General features: G+C 38.7%; 2 protein-coding genes across 8 annotated transcripts in view; one reads left to right on the forward strand and one right to left on the reverse strand.

The window, feature by feature from the left end:
- METTL25 (methyltransferase like 25) overlaps positions 1-374 on the reverse strand; it is a 64,198-nt gene extending 63,824 nt beyond the window's left edge. For all 7 annotated transcript variants that reach the window (XR_003921670.1, XM_041120435.1, XM_030002900.2 and 4 more), the window contains exon 1: positions 72-374. Coding sequence is in view for 6 of the 7 variants with exons in the window: in XM_041120435.1 (XP_040976369.1) it covers positions 72-339 (268 nt within the window). In the remaining variant the exon portion in view is untranslated. The remainder of the gene's footprint in view (positions 1-71) is intronic.
- CCDC59 (coiled-coil domain containing 59) lies at positions 309-7,606 on the forward strand. The gene is made up of 4 exons (XM_030002903.2): positions 309-580; positions 1,735-1,957; positions 4,429-4,528; positions 7,157-7,606. Exons 1-4 carry the CDS (start codon positions 451-453, stop codon positions 7,316-7,318), a joined length of 615 nt encoding a protein of 204 aa, XP_029858763.1. The 5' UTR covers positions 309-450; the 3' UTR covers positions 7,319-7,606.
- The last annotated feature ends 11,731 nt before the right edge of the window (positions 7,607-19,337 follow it).

Consider the following 19,337-nt stretch of genomic DNA (forward strand, 5'->3'; position numbering starts at 1 on the left):
CCCCGTCCCCGTCCCCACAGCAGGGCCCTCCGGCGGGGCCGGCGGACACCCCCCCCCCTCGCCCCACTCACCCCACAGCGCCGCCGCGGCGCCGCCGCCGCCGCCGCCTTCCGCCAGGGGGCGCCGCAGTGCCAGCGGCCCGGCGGCGCGCAGCTCCCGCAGCACGGCGGCGGGGGGAGGCGCCACCAGGCGGTCCCACAGCCCGCCCGTGTAGAACTCCACCGTGTGGGCGCGGCAGAGGGGCAGCGCGCGCGCCAGGAACCCGGCCGCCCGCCGCAGCCTCGCCGACGCCGCCGCCGGCGATAGCTGGGGCGGCAGCAAGCCGGGCTGTCGCGACATGGCAACGGCGGGCGGCTCGTCGGGGCCGCCGCCGGCTACGCAGGCGGGTGTAATGGAGCGGCGGCGGCGCAGGTCGGTGACGTCGTCCCGCTGCGCGACGCCGGCAGAGCGATGGCGGGGGGCGGCGGGCCGGCGGCTCCGGCGGAGCAAAATGGCGGCGGCGCGTCCCGCGGTCCGCGCCGAAAGCGGCTGTGGAGGAGGCCCGGCCTGCTGCGCGATGTCATGGGCAGCGTCCAGGAGGGTGAGGCGGGGGGGGGGCAGCCTGAGGCGGCGGCGGCGGCGGGTGGGAGAGACGGCGCCGAGGGAGGCCCGGCCCGGCCCGGCCACGGGCCTCCCGTCTGGGTCGGATCTGCGTGCCTTGGTGCGGGAGCCCGGAGCCCCGTCCTCTCCCGCTGTGTGAGGGGGCTGAGGGCACGCCGCGCGGGTGGTCCGTCACCGGGGAGGGGGGGGTCTCGGTATTTGGAAACGGGTTCGGGCTATTGGAGGGTGGGTACGCGCATGTAAAAATGAACCGGTAGGAAAAAAGGGCCCTGGCTTTTGCAGCACTTTCCTGAAATTTCAACTTTATAGGAAGAATCAAAGGGAGAGCTGGGAGTAATTTGGACTTGCTGCCTTCAGAAACTGTTTTGCTAACGAATATTACAAAAGCCAGTAGCTCTTAAGACTAATGCAATAAGAAATAACATCTGACCAGATTAGCGAAAAGCCGTGTTTAACTTAAGATTCGTAAGTGGTTATATGATGACTGAGACTGAAACAACCATGACCTGATGTTTCCTTCAAGGCTAAATGATTCTATGATGTAGCACACGTGAAGTCGTGGACAAGCTCTTCCTGGACAGGTGTAGAAAGAAAGTAGCAGCAATAAAAACAGTATTTGTGTGAAAAGATGTAATGGAATATGCATATAGTATAAACCAGTGATTTAGTGACTCTTTTTTTCCTCTGGCAGTTGCAGACTACTTAAGCAGCCAGGATTACTATTATCAGTGCGTTCTTGAGACTATCTTTAGGAATCTGTTCTGGAGTCTGTTTTGATGTTGCATATGAAGCTGTCAAAAGTAGGAGAGAAGTGAAACGTTAATATATCTTTTCACTGGATTCAAAAAGCATTGGCAAAGGTGTATAATGTGGAGTGTGCATTAAGTAGTATGTTTGCAATGGCTTGTTCTTTCAAGGGTTTAGGTGACAATTTTCAGTAAATCTGTACAAGCTGCATTGCTACAGTAGGAGACAGATTTGTAACAGTGCTTTTTTTCCTTATTAAAATCTGCAGAAGTAGTGGCTTTTTCTATTTTGGAAAGAAAATGGATTGAAATGGTCCTGGCAACAATTGAATGGTTTGGTACTGCTTCAGTGCAGGCGTATTTAACTCCCTTTTTCTTGTGTTTTCAGGACGAGGATTTGCATTTCGGAGAAAGCAAAAGATTGAAAGACAATACAGGAAATTATTGAAAAGGGGAAGAAAGGTCCATTCACAACAGGATAATCAATTTACTGACACTTATCCAGAGCACTTGAAACATCTTTACCTAGCTGAGGAAGAAATGCTTAAGAAACGGTGCAGGGCTCCAGATGATTCAGTTTTATCAGAAGAAAAACTTAATAAAGCAGTAGAGTAAGTTTTTTAAATATGTCTTTAAAAAGAAATAATTGTTTCCATCATTGAAGAAATATTTTAGATCTTACACTTTATGTGGACTTCAGTATGGTGATTTGCTTTACTAAAAAATATTTTCCTGTAACATATAAATATTTTTCCTAATTGTTAGAAAATTTAAACATACAGCTTTGTTGTGTTTGCATCAGAATCAGTAAACAAAATTGATGATGGCTAGGGCTTGATTCCACAGAAATAATGTGACAGTTACTGTTGTACCTTAAGGATAAGGTTCAGCTCAAGAGCAGTAAGTGCTTGCCGATTTCTTACCATATCTACAAAGATTAAGAGCCTGCTTTTCAGGTAGCGTGCTTTTGAGTCTGCAGAGTTTTCCTTTGAATTGATTCTCAGTGTTTTTAAATTAATGTTACTTTTCAGACACATTTTTTGCATTATCTTTCTGTTCTCAGATTAATAAGTTGTCTTCTTCATATTGCACTGTTTTTGTGCTAGAGTGAGTGATGTTGTGTGCAGTTACCCTTTTGTGGTATGGCTAGTTTGGGGGGGGATTTTAACTATGAATTTAAAAAAAAAAAAAATGAAATGGAGGATTTAGTAAAACCTTAAGGCAGTAAAGTGTTCTTGATCAATGTCATAATTTTAAATAATAGAGATATCATACCAGTTTTCCAGTGGTGTTTGGGTTTTTTGTTTTCTTTTAAATTTACTTATAATGATTGGGAGAAGTCAGGTGGAGTTTCTCTCTTGCAGTCTAACAGATGTCAGACAACTTAAACCATTTTTTCTCTGTGTGACAGTAATTCCCCCTGAAATCTTGGTTAGGTATGTTAGTAAAATGAAAAGCATAGTCACTCAGGTCTAACACTGTCACGGCAGTGTTTTTAAACAGCATTCAAGTACGGTGATTGAGATAATGCCCTTTTGTCCGCAGTACAAGGAGTGTCATAAGTCTTTGAATTCCGAGGTGTATCTATATCTATACTTTCCTGGGAAGAATGCTGGTGAGATGGGGGGGAAAGGCAGTCAGATCTAAGCCCAGTAGTGGCAGAAAGGTAGAGTTTTGTCTGGAATAGGCAGCTAATGCATGGGGATGTCTGAAATAAGACTCATGTTTTTCTTTAAACCAGAGGGTTTCTTAATTTTGCTTAAACTGTGGTCATTGTGATTGTAAACCGGAATTAATAATTCTACAAAAATGTGACTGCTAATCTGTGAGGTGGTGTGATGCATAGAGTCTACTAGATAGGCTTCAGTGTTCTATGAGAATATAAAATAAGACTTTGGTTAGGTAATTCTATTTTTAGCATATGTTGCAATTTAAGTAGTTTAGTACTTGAAACGATGAGGTGTCATTACACAGTATTGCCACAAGATGGAGATGAGAATAAAGCAAAGATTTTTGTTTTCTTTTCTCCAGAAGAGAGTCGTATTTCTGAATGAAATTATTAGCAAATACCTTTTCTTTCCTTTTTGATCGTCTGTCTGAAATCCCCTAGATGATGATGGCTAGTTTTCAACTTTTTGTAGTGTGAGTAATAGAGTAATCAAAAACTTATTTTGCAAACAGTTCTTAAATATCTAGCAAGGCTTGTATTTTTCAAGTGTGAAATGTCTTTGCTACCACACTGTTTATGTAATGGCTTTATTGTGAATCAGAAAAAAAAAATAATTTAGAGCTATAATAACCAGAAAAATCCACTCAAAGTAGTGTGACAGTAAATGCCAGGCAAATGGCACTGGTTTTCTTGTACTGTTTTCTTTGGTGAAAGATAGCTGGGCAGGTTTTTATACTGAAATTTGGAAGGAACATAATTTAGGTTCCTAATTTCAGAACATTAAGGACAATAATATTCCATCTCCTTCAAGAAGACAAAGCTTTTAAAAAGGCATTGTTACTACTGTGCTTTTTCACCTTGCCATGTCAGCCTGACTTCTCTGGCAGGCAGTCTGCTAGCAGCTGGCTGTCCTCATATCTCTGCAGTTGCATCCATATGTCAGAACTAGAAAGAGAGAATACAGTGCTAAGCTAGTGCATTCAGTTTTTCTAGCTCTGAAGAGCTCATATGATGGGGAAAAAACCCTCTTTTAGGCACTCTTTAAACTCCATGGAACATCATCCATGTGAAGATCTAGCAGATAAGGTATATGTGTTACTAAAAGTTGTGTGCAGTCCAGTGTTTGGTACACTTGGCATTAGAGGAGTTTATTGTGCTGAGTTTTCATGCTAGCTGCTCATTACGTTACATGTAATGGTGTTGGGTGTCATGTAAGAGTGGTGCAAATAGGTATCCGTTCAAGGTAGAAGGATGAGCCTTCTGAAATCTGTATTTCTAATTGACTTCTCCAAATATCCAAAAAACAGCGGAAGAGTGGAAGACTATGCTCTGATTCTGGAGTGGCTGTGGGATATATGGTTATGTCTGCTTGATGATAGTCTGTATCTGAAGCACATGTACTTTTTCTTACAGGTCAGTTATGACTGAAGGGAAGTTTAAGAAGAAAACATCCAATCAGAAGGCAAAAGAAGAGTATGAGAAAATAAAGGCTGAGCGTGCTAGAAAGAAAGAGGTAAATCTTAAACAGAGATCTTTCTTTATTGTAGACAAAGAATAGAGTAATACCATTTCCACCTGTCCGTCTTCCATCTGGACCCGAATAGGACCATGGGAGAGGAACACAGGAATTGGTATTTCAGTCTTTTTCAACTGGACAGTAATATTCAGACATGCAGGGGTTCAAAGTTATCATTCTCTTTGTCCTTACTATTTTTGTCTTGCAGTTGCCATTAGCAGGATTGTACTCTGTCAGTTGGTACACCAAGAAAAACTTAGAGCTTGATCTGCATATCCCAGTGGATTATACTAGACCTCTTAAATATTGTAGAAGGGGAAGTAATAACAATACCATCATCTTGTGATGAAAAATGAAATGTCCATCCTGTTTCTTATGGTGTTACCATAATGCAGTCTTTATTTTACCTTTTTATGTACTTTGACCAACAGTGAAACAATTAAATGTAATAGTATCCATGGCCAAAATCTTTAGTAATTTTTTCCCTTGTTCTAATTTAATGGAACTCATTCTTACAGGGCGTATCTTAATATTACCATTGTTGAATAACTCAGTTGAGTTACTCATTTGAGACATCCTTATTTAGCTAGTTCTGTTCTCTCCCAGTACGTTGTTCGTTGCGCTGTAAAATGGCACACATGGTAGCATTGTAGAAGTTGTGTAACTTGCTGCTGACAGACTCAATTTCAGTAACTACTGTATAAATATTATGTAAATATATAGCTGGATAAAACATATTATTTCTCCAGTTTCATTGTGTTGAGAACTAGAGTAGTTTTATGCAAGTGGATCCACAATTCTGTGTGAGTTACACGGTTGTTCAGCTGAGAGCTTCTTTTTGAATATTAGATACAAATTATGCTAAAAGAAATGAATGTTATGACCAGCTTATTTATAGGAAATAGGAACAAACAAAAATGCAGTAAGACAGCAAGGAATTTTCTTTGAGCAGCATGTAAGAGTTGCCTGAGGGGAGGTGTTAGCACTTTTGGTCTTATTCAAGGTATTTAGGCAAAACAAACAGTAGCCAAATTCCACAATAACAGTAATCATTTATGTGGAACACTGGTATGATAATCACATACTTTACCCTCACATATGTTAGCAAATGCTGGATTTGCTGTTATTTGTTTTGGGAAAAGAAATAGGCTTAAAGGCACAGTCTTGGCCTCCACACTATATAAAAAAGCTAGGATTTAGTAGAAATCAGAAAAAATACAAACGTAAGTAACAACTTCCTAAGTAAGATGAATGTTCTTGCTTTGAGTAAGCATTTGGTTGGTAGCTTAAATGGATGTTGTTTACAACAGTATGCTGAAGAGCAGTAGAATTATTAGATAGGTAGTGAATTACAGGTAAGTTGGAGTTGATGCTACTCTGGTTTAAAAAAAAAAAAGGAATTAATGATATTAATCATTGTTACGGTAAAATTAATGAAGCATTCTGAATGGAGAGATGTTATCTTTGCAGGTTCCCCCCACAGCCCCAAAGCCTCTTAGATTTCTATTTAGAAATATTTTCTTTGTTTATTTCTGGTTAATTATATTCTACATCACAGAGCATTCATACTAATTTTTGTACATCACAGAAGCTCTCTATGCCATGGAAAACAAAAATGTAATTGATAAATTATCATCTGTTTGGGCATTCTGCAGAAACATCTGCCTTTGTGGTCAGCATGGCACTGCATTTCAAAGAATAAGCTTTATGAGAACAAATCATCCAAATGAACTGAAGCAGTCCTTCAGTCTGATTTGTGATGTCTTGCATATTTTGGTAGGACATGATATAAGTGAAGCAAGCTAGTTAGCTTGCTTATTGTGGATATTTGCCCAAATTACTTACTAAAATTACAACACTAGAGAAGGGGGTGTAAGCTGTTTGATAAAAACTGAACATAATATCACCATGATTACCCATATAGTGTAAGAGCCTCCATTAGTGTTTTAGTTGCATATGTGCTGTCCCCTCAACACAGAAAGTTTGTGCAGTTGAAAATTTGGTTAGTCTTTTTTTTTCCGTCTGTCTTAGTAAAGACAGCAGTCTCTGTTGCTTTGAAAAGGACAGGTCAGTAACAGTTTGGTCTTGATTAAGTTGCCCTAGGTAATGCTGCTTGTGGTGCTGTCCTAGTATCACAAACCTGCCCAGCTTCCAGCTCCAGATATGTCCCATATCCTGGCTGCCAGTCCCATGCAGATGTGTCCAGTATCCTAGCACATCTGGATTGGCAAGAGATTTACACTGGATCAGACTCTTTCTTTCTTGCACTCAAGAGGAGAAACAGGGAAATTTTTGCCACTTTGTCATTTAAGGGGAAAAGTCAAGGAGCTCATTTTGCAGAAAGGAAATAGTACATATTTTAGCAACAAACCTTATTGCAGGGTGTTCCACCGAAGAAAACTTGGCTCTTCTCTTGAAGCTTTAGGAAATATAGTACGTTTTGATTACGGTATGTGCTGAAAGAGCATCCTCGTTAAGCTTTTAAGAGTAATGGTGTTTCTAGTGTCAGTACAATACCTAATTGCGAGCATCTTTACAGAAAGAAATCTTATTGCTTATAGATAGCTTCATAGTTACAGAAGATATGTAATTATTTCATAATCCTATCTATCCATTTAATTTCAGGAAGCAGAAAAAAGAAAACAACAAAGAGAAGCAGCTCAACGGTTGTACAAGCAAAAGAAAATGGAAGCTTATAAAATACTGAGTAAGAAGACAAAAAAAGGACAGCCAAATCTAAATTTACAGATGGAGTTTCTTCTTCAGAAAATACAGCAAAACACGTAAACCTCTGCATACATCTTAATTGCAGGCTTTGAGTTACCAGTGGACTTTTTATAAAATTACTTTTAATAAATAATGTCTTTTTGCTTCTGTATCACTTTTGTCATTGGCTTGATTTATCTCATCAGTCCAGCAGTGGAGGATATTCATCCTGAAATATGTATTCCATGCTGAGAATGAGAGATCTGGTACCTTGAAAATAAATGGTCTGTATTTCTAAGCTTAAATTTTATTAGATATGTAATATCCTGAATTCCAAATCATTAAAGCCTAATACCATCTGAACAGGAATCTACATAGCATAAAGCATTTTTTTTCTAGCTCTAACACTTCCTGTAATCGTGACTACTAAAATTATGAGAGGAGTAAAATGATGCATGTGATATAATTAATATCTCATGAACTGCCAAGGCTAGGAGTCTGTCTTGTGTGCTGTTGGATAGGGTTTGGCACATGAAAACAAAGAACATACATAAACTATACTTGGATGGCTATTATTTGTCATTCTCCACAAAGAATAAAACTTACCAAAGGTCCAAAACTGGTTTGAATGTAAAGACCTTGTAGACTTAACATACACTTTGTGCTTGGTGATTTATACTTTGGTGATTTATTTGTTCAAAAACTTAAGTATGACTTTCTAGCTATGATGGATCAGGTAGATGAGTTGAGGTTTTGGTATGCTGAGCGTATCAAGCTTCTAATCTTTCTTCTTCGGAAAATCTTTAGAAGAAGAATTCTTTTAAACCTTGATTTGGAGGTGCAATTAGGGATCTTTGGCCTAATAAAATGAAAGCATTCTTAGTAAGACTAATTAATAAGTTTGCAATAAAACAAGTTAACTATTTTCCTTAAGTTTATACAGGAGAATAGTATTACACTTTTGCCTTTATCTCAGTCTATTTTGGCAGCCAAGAAATAATACTGAGTTTTTTTCAGCATATAATAAAGACTAGTTAGACAGTAAAGTAAGGAATGTCTTGGACGAAATTTCTCACGTCATGCTCCATAAGATTTGCAATACGTTTACAGTATTACAGTATTAAATTATCTCATTTAGAAGTTGATGTCGGCTGCAAAAAAATCCTTATTTAAAATACATGTGAAAAATAAATAGTTTTGAATTGTATGATAAGTGCTGTTAAATGAGGAATAGTTTAGGAGTTTGAGTTGGCTAAAATGTTACTTGTGTCAGTATCCCGAGGCTTTTTCCGCCTCATCTTGTTACGCTTTTTGCAAGGCTTTGAATCCTTGTGCTGTGATGTCATTTAGGAAAAACTGAACACAAGTCCTAAGGTAGTGCACCAACAGATAATGTGGGAGCTTTTCATGAAATGGGCATGTCCATTCCAGGAGAGAAAGGGAGCATAGATTTGACATTCTTATTCTGTTTTATACTTTTGCCTCTATGTTTTTTTCTGATAATTGCTGTAATTCCCAATTTTGAATGGGCTCTGAGCTGAAACATTGAAAAGCAGAAATCTGCGAAGTGCCCAGAAAGTGGGAAAGGCAAGTTTTGGCATACAGAGTCTTTTGATTCTTGTCATTCTAGGCTGTCAACTTTTATTTTAAAAAATGCAAACAACTATTTGTAATTATTCATTTTTTTATCAGTAGTGCAAAAGACTTAAAACGTTAGCTTCATGTAACTTGTGAATGACGTGAAATATCTTCCATGTGAATTCATGGTTGAAGTTCTTCTGGTTTTTTGTTTGTGTGTGTCTGTTACCCTGTATGAGCTTTTATCATTCTTTGGCTAAGGAAATGTTAAAACACAAATATTATGAATTGTCATCTTAAAAAGAACTCTTCTCAGTTTGCCATCAGTTCACTTAAATACCTTCTGGGCAGATGTTTGCCATGATGTCAGCTGACTGGAAAGATTTCAGAAAACTGTAAGTTTTAGACCAGTAATTCCATTGGTCAATGGCCATCCTGAATTACTGGTATCGCTATAGGTACTGGTATACAGTCCAAATACCAGTACACTTTTAGATATGGTGTTTATCTGTAAAGCATTTCGATAAGTTTGAATGATGCATTTGAAATCCAGATTTTTTTCTGTTTTCTTAAATTGAGTGAAAACTTTACTCTCAAAAGTATTCCATATGCTTGGTTCTTCCTGGAGAATAGGCTAGGTAATATGAGGGGGTTTCTTCATTCTTCCTTAGCAACAAGAAGTCTCAGTTGTTGATTAGTGGAAAAAAACAGAATTCTGCTCTGAAAGAAATCTCCATTTTTTTACTTGCATTATTCTTTCTTTTTGTTTAAGAATTACAATTTTCAGAGGAATTCAGGATTCCACAGTATTGGCCATTAAAATGTAATCTTACCTCATTCGAACTTTGATTCATGCCTTTCTCTTTAGTCTTTTTATTCTATGTTCTTGGTGATAGTTAATATGAAACAGACCAGTTTTATCAGATTTTCCTGAAGAGGCACCTGAAAATGCCTCCCTCTTCCCGCAGTGCTTCAGATATCCTGATCAGGCAGAGCACTTAATCAAAAACCTGTGCGGTATCTGACCTTAGCCCCAGCATTGCTGGTTTCAAGGAGGAGAGGGCATTTCTCTCATTTCTCCCCATCGCTTTCTCTCCTGCATAGCTTTATTTGATTTGGAGGTAAAATGGGGCTATGACTAAGCCCAGCTTCTTATGGACTTTTATACGAGAGACCTTCTTTTCCACCAGAAGTTAATTCTTGATACAACAGTTCTAAGAGGAGGAAGTTAAAATTACGTGTTTCCTCACGCTGTCCTTTGCCTTGGATTACCACGAAGCAGCGGCCCAGGACAGTAGTCATGAGAAGCCGGTGCAGTCCAGTGTCTCGGCCGCTTCCTGAGCCGGCCGCACTCCTGCACCATCGAGGCTCTTCGATTAATTCCGTACCACGGGAAGGCAGCGATACAGCAGTGCTGACGCTGTGTGGCTGAAGGCCTTACAGACGGAGAAGGGAATTGAGCCTTTGCTTTCATTGACAGAGTAGCACTGTAACAACTGACCCGTCATCTTTTTATGGAGAAAAGTGTGGAGAATGGAGGGAAGGAATGTTTTGAGGAAGGAAATAAAGATCTAATTACTTTTTTTGATCTGGTGGTCACTAGGAAAATAGTCCGAGAGCAGTTAGATAAGTTTGTGGAGGCTGCCTGTAAAAGCCACTGCTTTCAACTGTGTCTTTTAATTTGAAGCACATGAGAAGTTAGTCCAATGGGATATTAAACTTGTACTGGTTTTTATTAAACTTTGCTGTGAATATGTAGTGAAGACGTTGAAATGTGAAAAAGAGGTGCGTAAGTCCTGTTGCCATTCTTTTTTTTTTTTTTCCTAGCCACACACTCAAACTTCTCTCCGCTCTAGCAGTTTGTTTTCTATTTTCTGAAAGCCTGCAGATCACACGTAGTTGTGTCTTTCCAGTACATCTGAGTAAGATGAAGTGGAAGGGATAGAGCTGCACAGTTTGAAATTTTATTCTTTAAGTTGGATAGTCGGTGAACGCAGGAAACTTCAGATGCCTCTTTTTTCCTTTCATTATAGATGGGTGAAGCTGTGAATCAGAAATATGGGAGGAAAGAAAGCATCAGGTACAATACATTCATTTTCTCTTTTTGGTTCTGAGGAACAGAATGTGAAGCTTCCCTTGCTCCTTTTGCAGGTAATTTGTTGGGAAATCATAATAGTAACTTAGATGGATCATCTCATTAAGCTGGCTTTGACAGTACAGGGACTTTCTCACCCTGTACCCATCTCAAAAGAATTTTTTTTCTTGCCACTTATAGGAAAAACAAAACAAAAGCTTTCATCCATTAAGATACTAAGGCTTTGGAAATGTGGGACGATGTAGACTTTGGATTTTTTTTTTCTTTACAGTCTGATAAATTATGCCTGCACTAAGAATTATGTAAAGAACATGAAGTTAAAAACCTGATTGTAATCTTAGTGTCTATTTCTGCTTTCACAAAGTAATGTTTTAAATCATTAATCAAAGAGTTTAGAAGCACTTCTAAATGGATTAATCGACAGAAGTGGTGTGAGCATAAGAAAAACTGAAGGGCACTTCATTTAATAAAATCAGTGAGGACAGGACAGAGTTCCAAAATACCAATTTTCTGTAGAATTTTTATTAACTCATGCATGCCTTCTGGAAATTGCTGAGTAAGTAGTTAATAGTGAACTGGAAGCCATGCAGTGAGCTTGCTGACTCCTCTAAAGAAAACCTTTATGGGATGTGAAAAAGAAAAAAGTCTGAAGTCATTCAGTCTGAACTCTTGGTAAGATAATTGTTGGTCCATTCATAAAGCTGCTGTATAACTGGACCTACAACATGCTGGGTGCTCTACCTTTTGTGTACAGCTTTGCCATGAACTTTGTTGTCTTCTATGTAGTTTTTAATTAATAGCAATTTGGATCATTATTTTCAAGTCTGGATTTATTCATATATTTTCCCAAAAGAGAAATTATCCCCACATTTGTATCTGTTTTTTTAATATCTTGGTATCAACCCAGTTGAGGAAACACGTCTGTTGAGAAACTATATTTGAGGATCCCACTTTGCAAATTAGAAAAGGAAATAAACATTATAAAAATAAACTAAGCTAGCTTCATGTTTTACTAACCTATCCAGTCCACACTTGCTTACTAGATAACGTGATAAGAAGTGGCACGTAGATTTAAACTATCTATATGCAAAAATGCTGAATTTTATTTTGTCTTCTAACTGCCACGAGACGCTTTGGGTTACAAAACCCCGAGCGCTAAAGCACTCTCCCTAAGGAGAGTCTCTGGTTTCTGCTCGTGGTAGGTGCTCTGGTGCTGGAATCCAGGATCTGCAGATGAAGTGGTTGCGGCTCTGCCGCACCGATCTGCTAATGGGGCGTCAGAGTGGGCTAAACTCCCTACCGATGTCCTCCTCGCTGCAGAAATGCTGCTCTTTGGAATTGAACGAAAAACAGATACCTCTGGTTTTGACCCTTGATAGTTGCCAGGTTATGAGAGCTGATACTGTGTTTTAAGACTGTCCTTCTAATCTAAGAAACAATTTATTTTGAAGAAAAAAAAAAAGGGGGGGGAAGAGTACTATTTGTTACATATATACACAGCATTGAACAAGGATATCTAGCTACAAGGAGAGTGCCAAGAGGAGAAATGATAAGTTCATCTAGATAAAGTTATTTTATCAAGTCATTTAGTTTGTTTTCCTCTGTGTTACTGGAAACCTGTAGTCAAAAGTAACGACAGGCTACAGCTAACCGGTTCTTTTACGTACTTTTGAGATGATGATTGCTTTTATCAATTATGTTTGGATAGCTCAGGGAATTAAGGAGAGTTCTGGAGATTAGTAGTCAGAGTCTGACCTTTTCATTTAGGTCCTGTGCTTATATTTATTGTGACCTTAATGATTAAACTCTTTTCTTCCTGAGAGCTATGCAGTAGCTAGAAATTTTTAGTGGTAAATGTGTCATGAAATCATACAGCTCGTGGTTTTAATTGGGAAGTCCACAGAAGCGCACAGAAAGGGAATAATCTGTTTAATCTGAAGTGACTTTGGGCAATGCTGAAGATGACAGAAACTACAAAACGCGTATGAATAAGAGTAGTGGTTCTGTAGCTACCAGCAAGATTTCACTTTGAAGTAGCTGTCACTAATAATTGGGGAAGCAGTGAACAAATAAAAGCATTATGGAAATAAATGCGGGTATATGTATTCAGGAACTATGGATGCTAATTCTTCCATAATACCCATAAACGGTACAAGTGTTGAGACATGCAGCATACAGGGGTGACTGTAATGTAGTAGTCTCAATGCATTGAAGATTTAACTCCATGGGAGGTCTCAAAACCAGGAGTGTGGTGCCTTATGGGCTTGGGTTGCCCTATGACATTGATGCACTTTTTTCATTGTTCCTGTGTTTATTATCTGAAAAAAACCAACACGTAAGGGAGCTACAAGAGTGTCGTTTATTGGTTTTGTGTATTTTGGAGATCACAGTTTTACATCTGATGACCCTGCCATGTAGTGAAAGGTGTTCTGAGACGTGAAAAGTAGTAAGTAAAAACAACAATCAGGGAATTCCTGAAATATTTTTTGACAAACTGAAGGTAGTTTTATTGGTCCTGTTCTAAGAATATCAATGTAACATTCTAACTCTAATGTTCTTAGGGTTTTCTGTAGTCAGTGAGGATACCGTCAAGGGGCAGACAATCTCATCTGAACATAAATCACAGGTACCACACCTGCAGATACATATCTATCTATAAGGAGTTTATGGTGACTAGTTCCCACATCTAGACTTGTAGAGGTAGGTGAGATGAATCCTGTCCTGAAGGTATCACACGCAGCTGACCAGGACGGGGCAGCAGGGTACTGTGTTCCTCAGCTCCCTTTGAACAGGGAGCTGTTAATTTTGTTACGGTAGTTTCTCTCTCTGTCCCTGGATTATTTTTTTTTTTAGTTAAACAGTAATGATTTGCTACAAGGTAGGTTATTTTTCTTTTTTTCTTTTAGTTCCTTATGTGATATAATAAAGTACTAGGACTTAACTGCCAATAGTAGATGGAAAGTACATGTCCTACAATTGCTGACATGTCATCCTAATCTAAAAGTCAAAGGCATGCTGGCATGAAATTAGAACTAATTCTCCTCCTATTTAACATTTGAAAAAATTAAAACTGTACTGTAATACGTAGTATGATTTAGGTCAACGGGCAACTCAAATCAGTTACACACATGGCTTAGATCGCTTTAAGGAGACCGAGGTGGTGAAATGTGTGCAGTAGCAAGATAATGCTAGATTATGGTAAGGTCTTCATGTTTTATCACTCAGTTGTTAATATTTATGTTCAATTTCTTTTATTGTCCAGTTAAGTTAGATCAAATACAAGGTAAAATAAATAAATACTCTTTTTTTCAAAATAGAATCCTAAGTTGAATACTTAACAATGGATTTTTTAATTTGTTCTTAGTTTCAAGGACAGGTTGTAGTTTTGTATGGAGAAGTATCCACCAGACTAGTCAGGCTGGTGCTGTTAAGTGTTCTTTCCCCGAGAGCTGCATACGCCAACTGAGTGTTTATAATTAAAACAGTCTTCAGGCTGATTTAATTTATGTTTCCTACCTACACCAGTTTTTGGTTTGCTCCCTGATGACAGGACTGCTGTATTTTTGTCGAGGATTTTCCAGGGAGGAATGGAAGTAGCTGCCCTCCACAGATGGCTGTCTCATTGGCAGGAAATTCGTCTGGTCTCAGCACTGAAGATTTGCTGTGCAGACACAAACTCTGCATTCAGTGCACACACAGTATGGCTGATCTGGCCCAGACTCATCAGATTTATGGCAGGAAGCTTTACAGCTGATCTGTACAGATATTGAGCATTTGAAGCTTCTAGAAATTTTACTGCATGTTTACATACATGGCACAAAACTAGCTTGCTCAGCATCCCTGACAGTTGGCAACACAGTAGTCAAGTCTGCATCCACGCTACTGGGTATCTAAAAGTTATGTGAAAACGTTAGGTCATCAAACATCATCAAATGACATTGCTGGATACAAAAAGTCCACTAACACCAAATATTTCATAACCCTATCTGTTAATAAATTAAAGCCAAGCTTATTTTTCATAAGTGCAGTTGCTTTTGCTCCAGTGTCGTTTTTCAGTTTGCATCTTATTTTTTGATGATAGCTAAAAAAACCCCAACGTTCTGCACTTACGATCCTGGAGCGTATATCTGCTGGAGGTAGGACATGTCCTCTCAGATATAAAGCTGTAATACATGATATTTTATACTCCACTATAATCAATAATGTGCATTTTTGTCATCTCGGAGAAATATGCTAGAATATAATTTCCGCTTTTGAATACAGCACATACATTTCATTCTCCAAATACAATGCAGTGAAAGCTTTTTTATGCTGTTTTGATTTCTCATAATGGTCCATCTGTAGAAATTATAGGTATGAAAAGTATGAATTCATGCTGTGTCACAATTTCTACTGATATTTATGATTTTTTTTCTGCTATTTATTTCACTGGGGGGGGGATGTCCTGGGTTTTTTTATTGTAGATAGTATAAATAAAACTGGTACCTTAGGTGGAAAATGGTATTTGGGTTTAATGAGGTAGACAGAGTTCCTTTTAAAATAATCTGGTATGCATTAAAATACATTTAGTGGTTGATAAACCAATACACAATAAAATATCTATTTATTCAAAGTATGATTTTTGTAATTGTCGTAATAGGTGTCAACATGTTGATTTGCGCTGCAGATTGGAAAACACAAAACAGCATTTCATATGCACTGTGCTCAAGATTAAAGCAAGGGAAGGGGGATATAAATTACACATCCATACCCACACACAGGTATCTGTAAACACTGGTCTGATTTTCAGGTAATTCCTTAAGATAGTCATTTTTTTATTTCAAAACGATGTCTTGTTGTCCAGGTGGTAGTGATTGCTGTGGTCAGTGTTATTTTAAAACCAATTATATACATCATTTTGTGGTATTTTTACTTTCTGAACCTGCAAGTATATGAGGTTTTTCTTCTTGATCCTTTTTTACAGTATTCTGCTCTGAAGGCAATCTGTTCTTTAATGCAGAGAGATAATGTGTGGAGGTACACTGATAAATTACCTTTGCACTAAGAGCAATAAATCATGCCAAAAATGGCAAACACTTTGTATTTAACAAATATTTTCACTGGGAGTGCACAAAGAGGACAAAACACGGTTACAACATACACAGGAACACCTTCCACTTCTGCATCGTACTTAGTAGTAGAGCAAGTTGTCAAATTTTCAGCTGCGTAAGTGGGGGCAGGTCAGCTCTTCCAGTCCACGTCCTCACTCCCCATCTCTGCTCAGAACAAGCACGCTTAGGAATGGGCTTCATCTTAAATCAGTGGGGCTTAAGCACATGCTCGAAATTAATCATACAGAGTAAGAGAAACTAAAAAGGAAAATAAAAGGCTACCTCATCCATCCTCTGACTTCTTATGTTGTTTGGGTTTTTTTTTCCTTAAGTTGGAACCTAAGTCTTATGATTTGTATTTATTTCTGGCAGAGTACTTTTCATTACATCACCCCTGACTGCACCATAAAAGCAAATGAGCAGTTATGTGGCAGTAGGCAGGCACAGCGGGAGCTCATTAGGAGCAGTACCACATTGGAAGCTTTTTGAAACACCAGATTTTTGAGTGTATTGTCAGAAGATGTCAGAATTAAGCATATTTCTGTGGGAATCCTGAGCTAGTAGAGGCAGTAAATAGCATGCAGGAGGAGTTTTTCATGAAAGTTTTAAATGTCAAGTAAATTCTGAATATTGCTCATAACTTCAACCTTCACAACTGATGAAATCCTAACGTTTTTTGACTAGAAGGTGGACCTACATTTAATACTCTGTATATGATGAAAATGAAGATTGTTTGCCAACTTTCTTGGTTCTGAAAGGTAGAGGTATTTTGCAAAAGTAATGTATAGGCATGACTTTCACAGTAGCACCCTTAATTTTTAATATTTTTAACTTTCTGAAGATTCTTGGGTTGTACTTTGTAAACTTTTTTGCAATAGGTCGTGGCCTTCCTTGGATTTGGGTTATCAAAACAAAAACATGGGTATGGTGAAGTTTGAATATTTACTATTTAAGGAAAAACTTGTGACTGAAAAGAAAAAAAAAAGGAAAAAAGTTATCAGAAGTGAGCTTAACCTGAAAATATAATGTGCAGGTAAGACTGTCATTTTATTTCCTTAGAACATCATTTCACAAGTGTGAAATAAGCTACATCAGACCTTAAGTAGCTGTGAAAAAACCTACAACACCATAAAGCAACAAAAAAAAAAAAAAACAAAGCAGGAACAGCTAGAATCATCTCTGTCAGTTAGTTTGCATTAGGTGTCTCAAAAAGGTGTAGTCTCCTAAAAATTATGAACTTGATACAGAAATGATTCTTTGACCTGTGCTATAAAAAATGCCAGAGTAGATGTTTAGTGTATGACTTGTTTGCAGTTCGAATTATTACCTAATATGTTTGGGGTATTATTCCTACTCCACCAAAACCTAATTCGTACTGAAGACTGCAGAGTTTTACATCTGTTAACAGTTGCAGATAAATTACAGGCTGAAAAGCTTTTCATTATGCCTCCATTTCACTGTCTTTTAGTTTCAGTTCTGTGGTATTATTAATAAATCATAAACAGTTCTTTCCAGGTAGTAGCGGGGCTATTATATGTGAAAGAAGAGATTTATTCTGGAGTGGGTTTGCTATCAGATGTAAGGAAGATGCCATCATTAAAGTGATGGGGGATCAGAGAAGTGTATTTTTTACTTCTCTAACCAGCATGGAGGAAGAGATCTTGTTCTTCTTCCTGGCTTGGGGCAAGAGCATTTCCCTAAACTATGTTTTCTTCTTTGATATATTGAGTGTACTTCCTCATAAGCTTGTATTTTTAACAGAAAGTGACACATCACAGTAAAGTTGGGAGCCCAACAGAAAAGAAAGGGATGGAAAGCACAGACAGTTGGGAGAACTGGTAACAACTGTGTGTTTCTTAATACAAACAATATTCAGAATACAGGTTCATATGAACCGCTGTTTTACAAAACCAGTGCATGTAAGTAATGAAATAACTCATGTAATTTAACAGAGAAGTTCACACCTACAGAACTTATTTTATTCTAAGCTTTTTAGGGTATATAACCAGGATATTTCTTTCAGTTTAAAACAGGGATGCCATTTCAAGTAGCTAAATAATCTCAGTTGGGGAAAAAAATAAATGTAGTTTAAGTGTGGAAAATAAGTACTACAAAGCAAAGGGTTATTTATTAGCAAAAGCCAGTGTTGTAATCTGTTTTGTATTTATTCTAAAACTTGAAACTAATTTCAGGGTTTTAGATTAAAAAAACCCCAAACACTCTGAAATTCAAGTTTTCCCTGGTGCCAACTCAATTTGGATATTTCCCAATGACTGTTTCTATAGCAACAGCAAACATATTATGAAGATAATTTTAAAACATTTTTAAACATCTCACATTTGTGGTTATCTAGCTTCAGAAGGTAGTATCAAATACCTGTCTACATTTCAGCTGAGCCACTGCACAGAAAAGATGGAAAGAAATAATTTGCAGCACCCATGCTTCCACTGGTACTGCATGTGTGCAAGCACTTCTCGGGGCTCTTTTTCTTCTTGGTGAAGAAAAGGCCACTGGGTGGAGGCATGGAGCTGGATTTCATCAGGAGACAGCAATTCATAGATTAATAAATGTAAAAAAAGGAAGGGACATTAAGATCAAAACCTGGTAGACTTGTTCAATGAAGTCTGTAAGACTTGATCTTTATTTGAAGTTGCGCACACCTTCCTTAAAACCTACTGATTATAATTTGAAATTATTTCTGGCATTAGACAATACATGGAAAAATTTGTGAACTGCTCAGAGGTATCCCTTATTTTTAATTTTATGCTGTCCAGTTACAATTTTGGCTATATCCTGCTCTAGCTTTGCTGGTTACACGAACAATACTGTAACGGTTACATATGTATTTATGCTTCCTAATCTACACAGAAGGAAACCCTGAAGTCTTGCAGTATAGAGTCTACTTCGGTAATTTGGGGGCTCTTCTGAGAGCTAATTGCCAGTTTGTCAACACTTTGCTCTTAACAGGGGCACCAAAGCTGAGCAAGGCTAACTGTTGCACAAGCCATCGTAGGTTGCACACCACCTTGTTTTCCACGACGTTAAACACTGATCCCATGCTTAAGAAGAGACTTGGCCACAGCCCCTCGATTTCTCATCTGAACTTGCTGCCCGGCAAACAGTATGACGAGACAACCCTTCCTGCAACAGAAACAGAGCGGCAGCAGAAGCCAACCGCAACGCCGCAGCTTCCCCGGGCTCAGCTTTCTCCCGCAGGCGCTGCCAGCTGTGGCTGCACGTTCCGGTGGCCCCGGCGTCACAGGCAGCTCAAACGCTGGTGGCCCAGTAAGCCTCTGCTCCCGGGGACCAACCTGAAAGGACACGGAGGGTTTGCCTG

This window comes from Aquila chrysaetos, chromosome 26, assembly GCF_900496995.4.
Source record: "Aquila chrysaetos chrysaetos chromosome 26, bAquChr1.4, whole genome shotgun sequence".
Lineage (NCBI taxonomy): Eukaryota > Metazoa > Chordata > Aves > Accipitriformes > Accipitridae > Aquila > Aquila chrysaetos.

Excerpts from the sequence above, each read along its gene's own strand:
- CCDC59 (XM_030002903.2), top strand. The coding sequence starts at position 451 with ATGGCGGGGGGCGGCGGGCCGGCGGCTCCGGCGGAGCAAAATGGCGGC. Across the intron at positions 1,958-4,428 it reads AAACTTAATAAAGCAGTAGA|GTCAGTTATGACTGAAGGGA; the intron begins GTAAGTTTTTTA and ends TTTTTCTTACAG. Across the intron at positions 4,529-7,156 it reads AGCGTGCTAGAAAGAAAGAG|GAAGCAGAAAAAAGAAAACA; the intron begins GTAAATCTTAAA and ends ATTTAATTTCAG.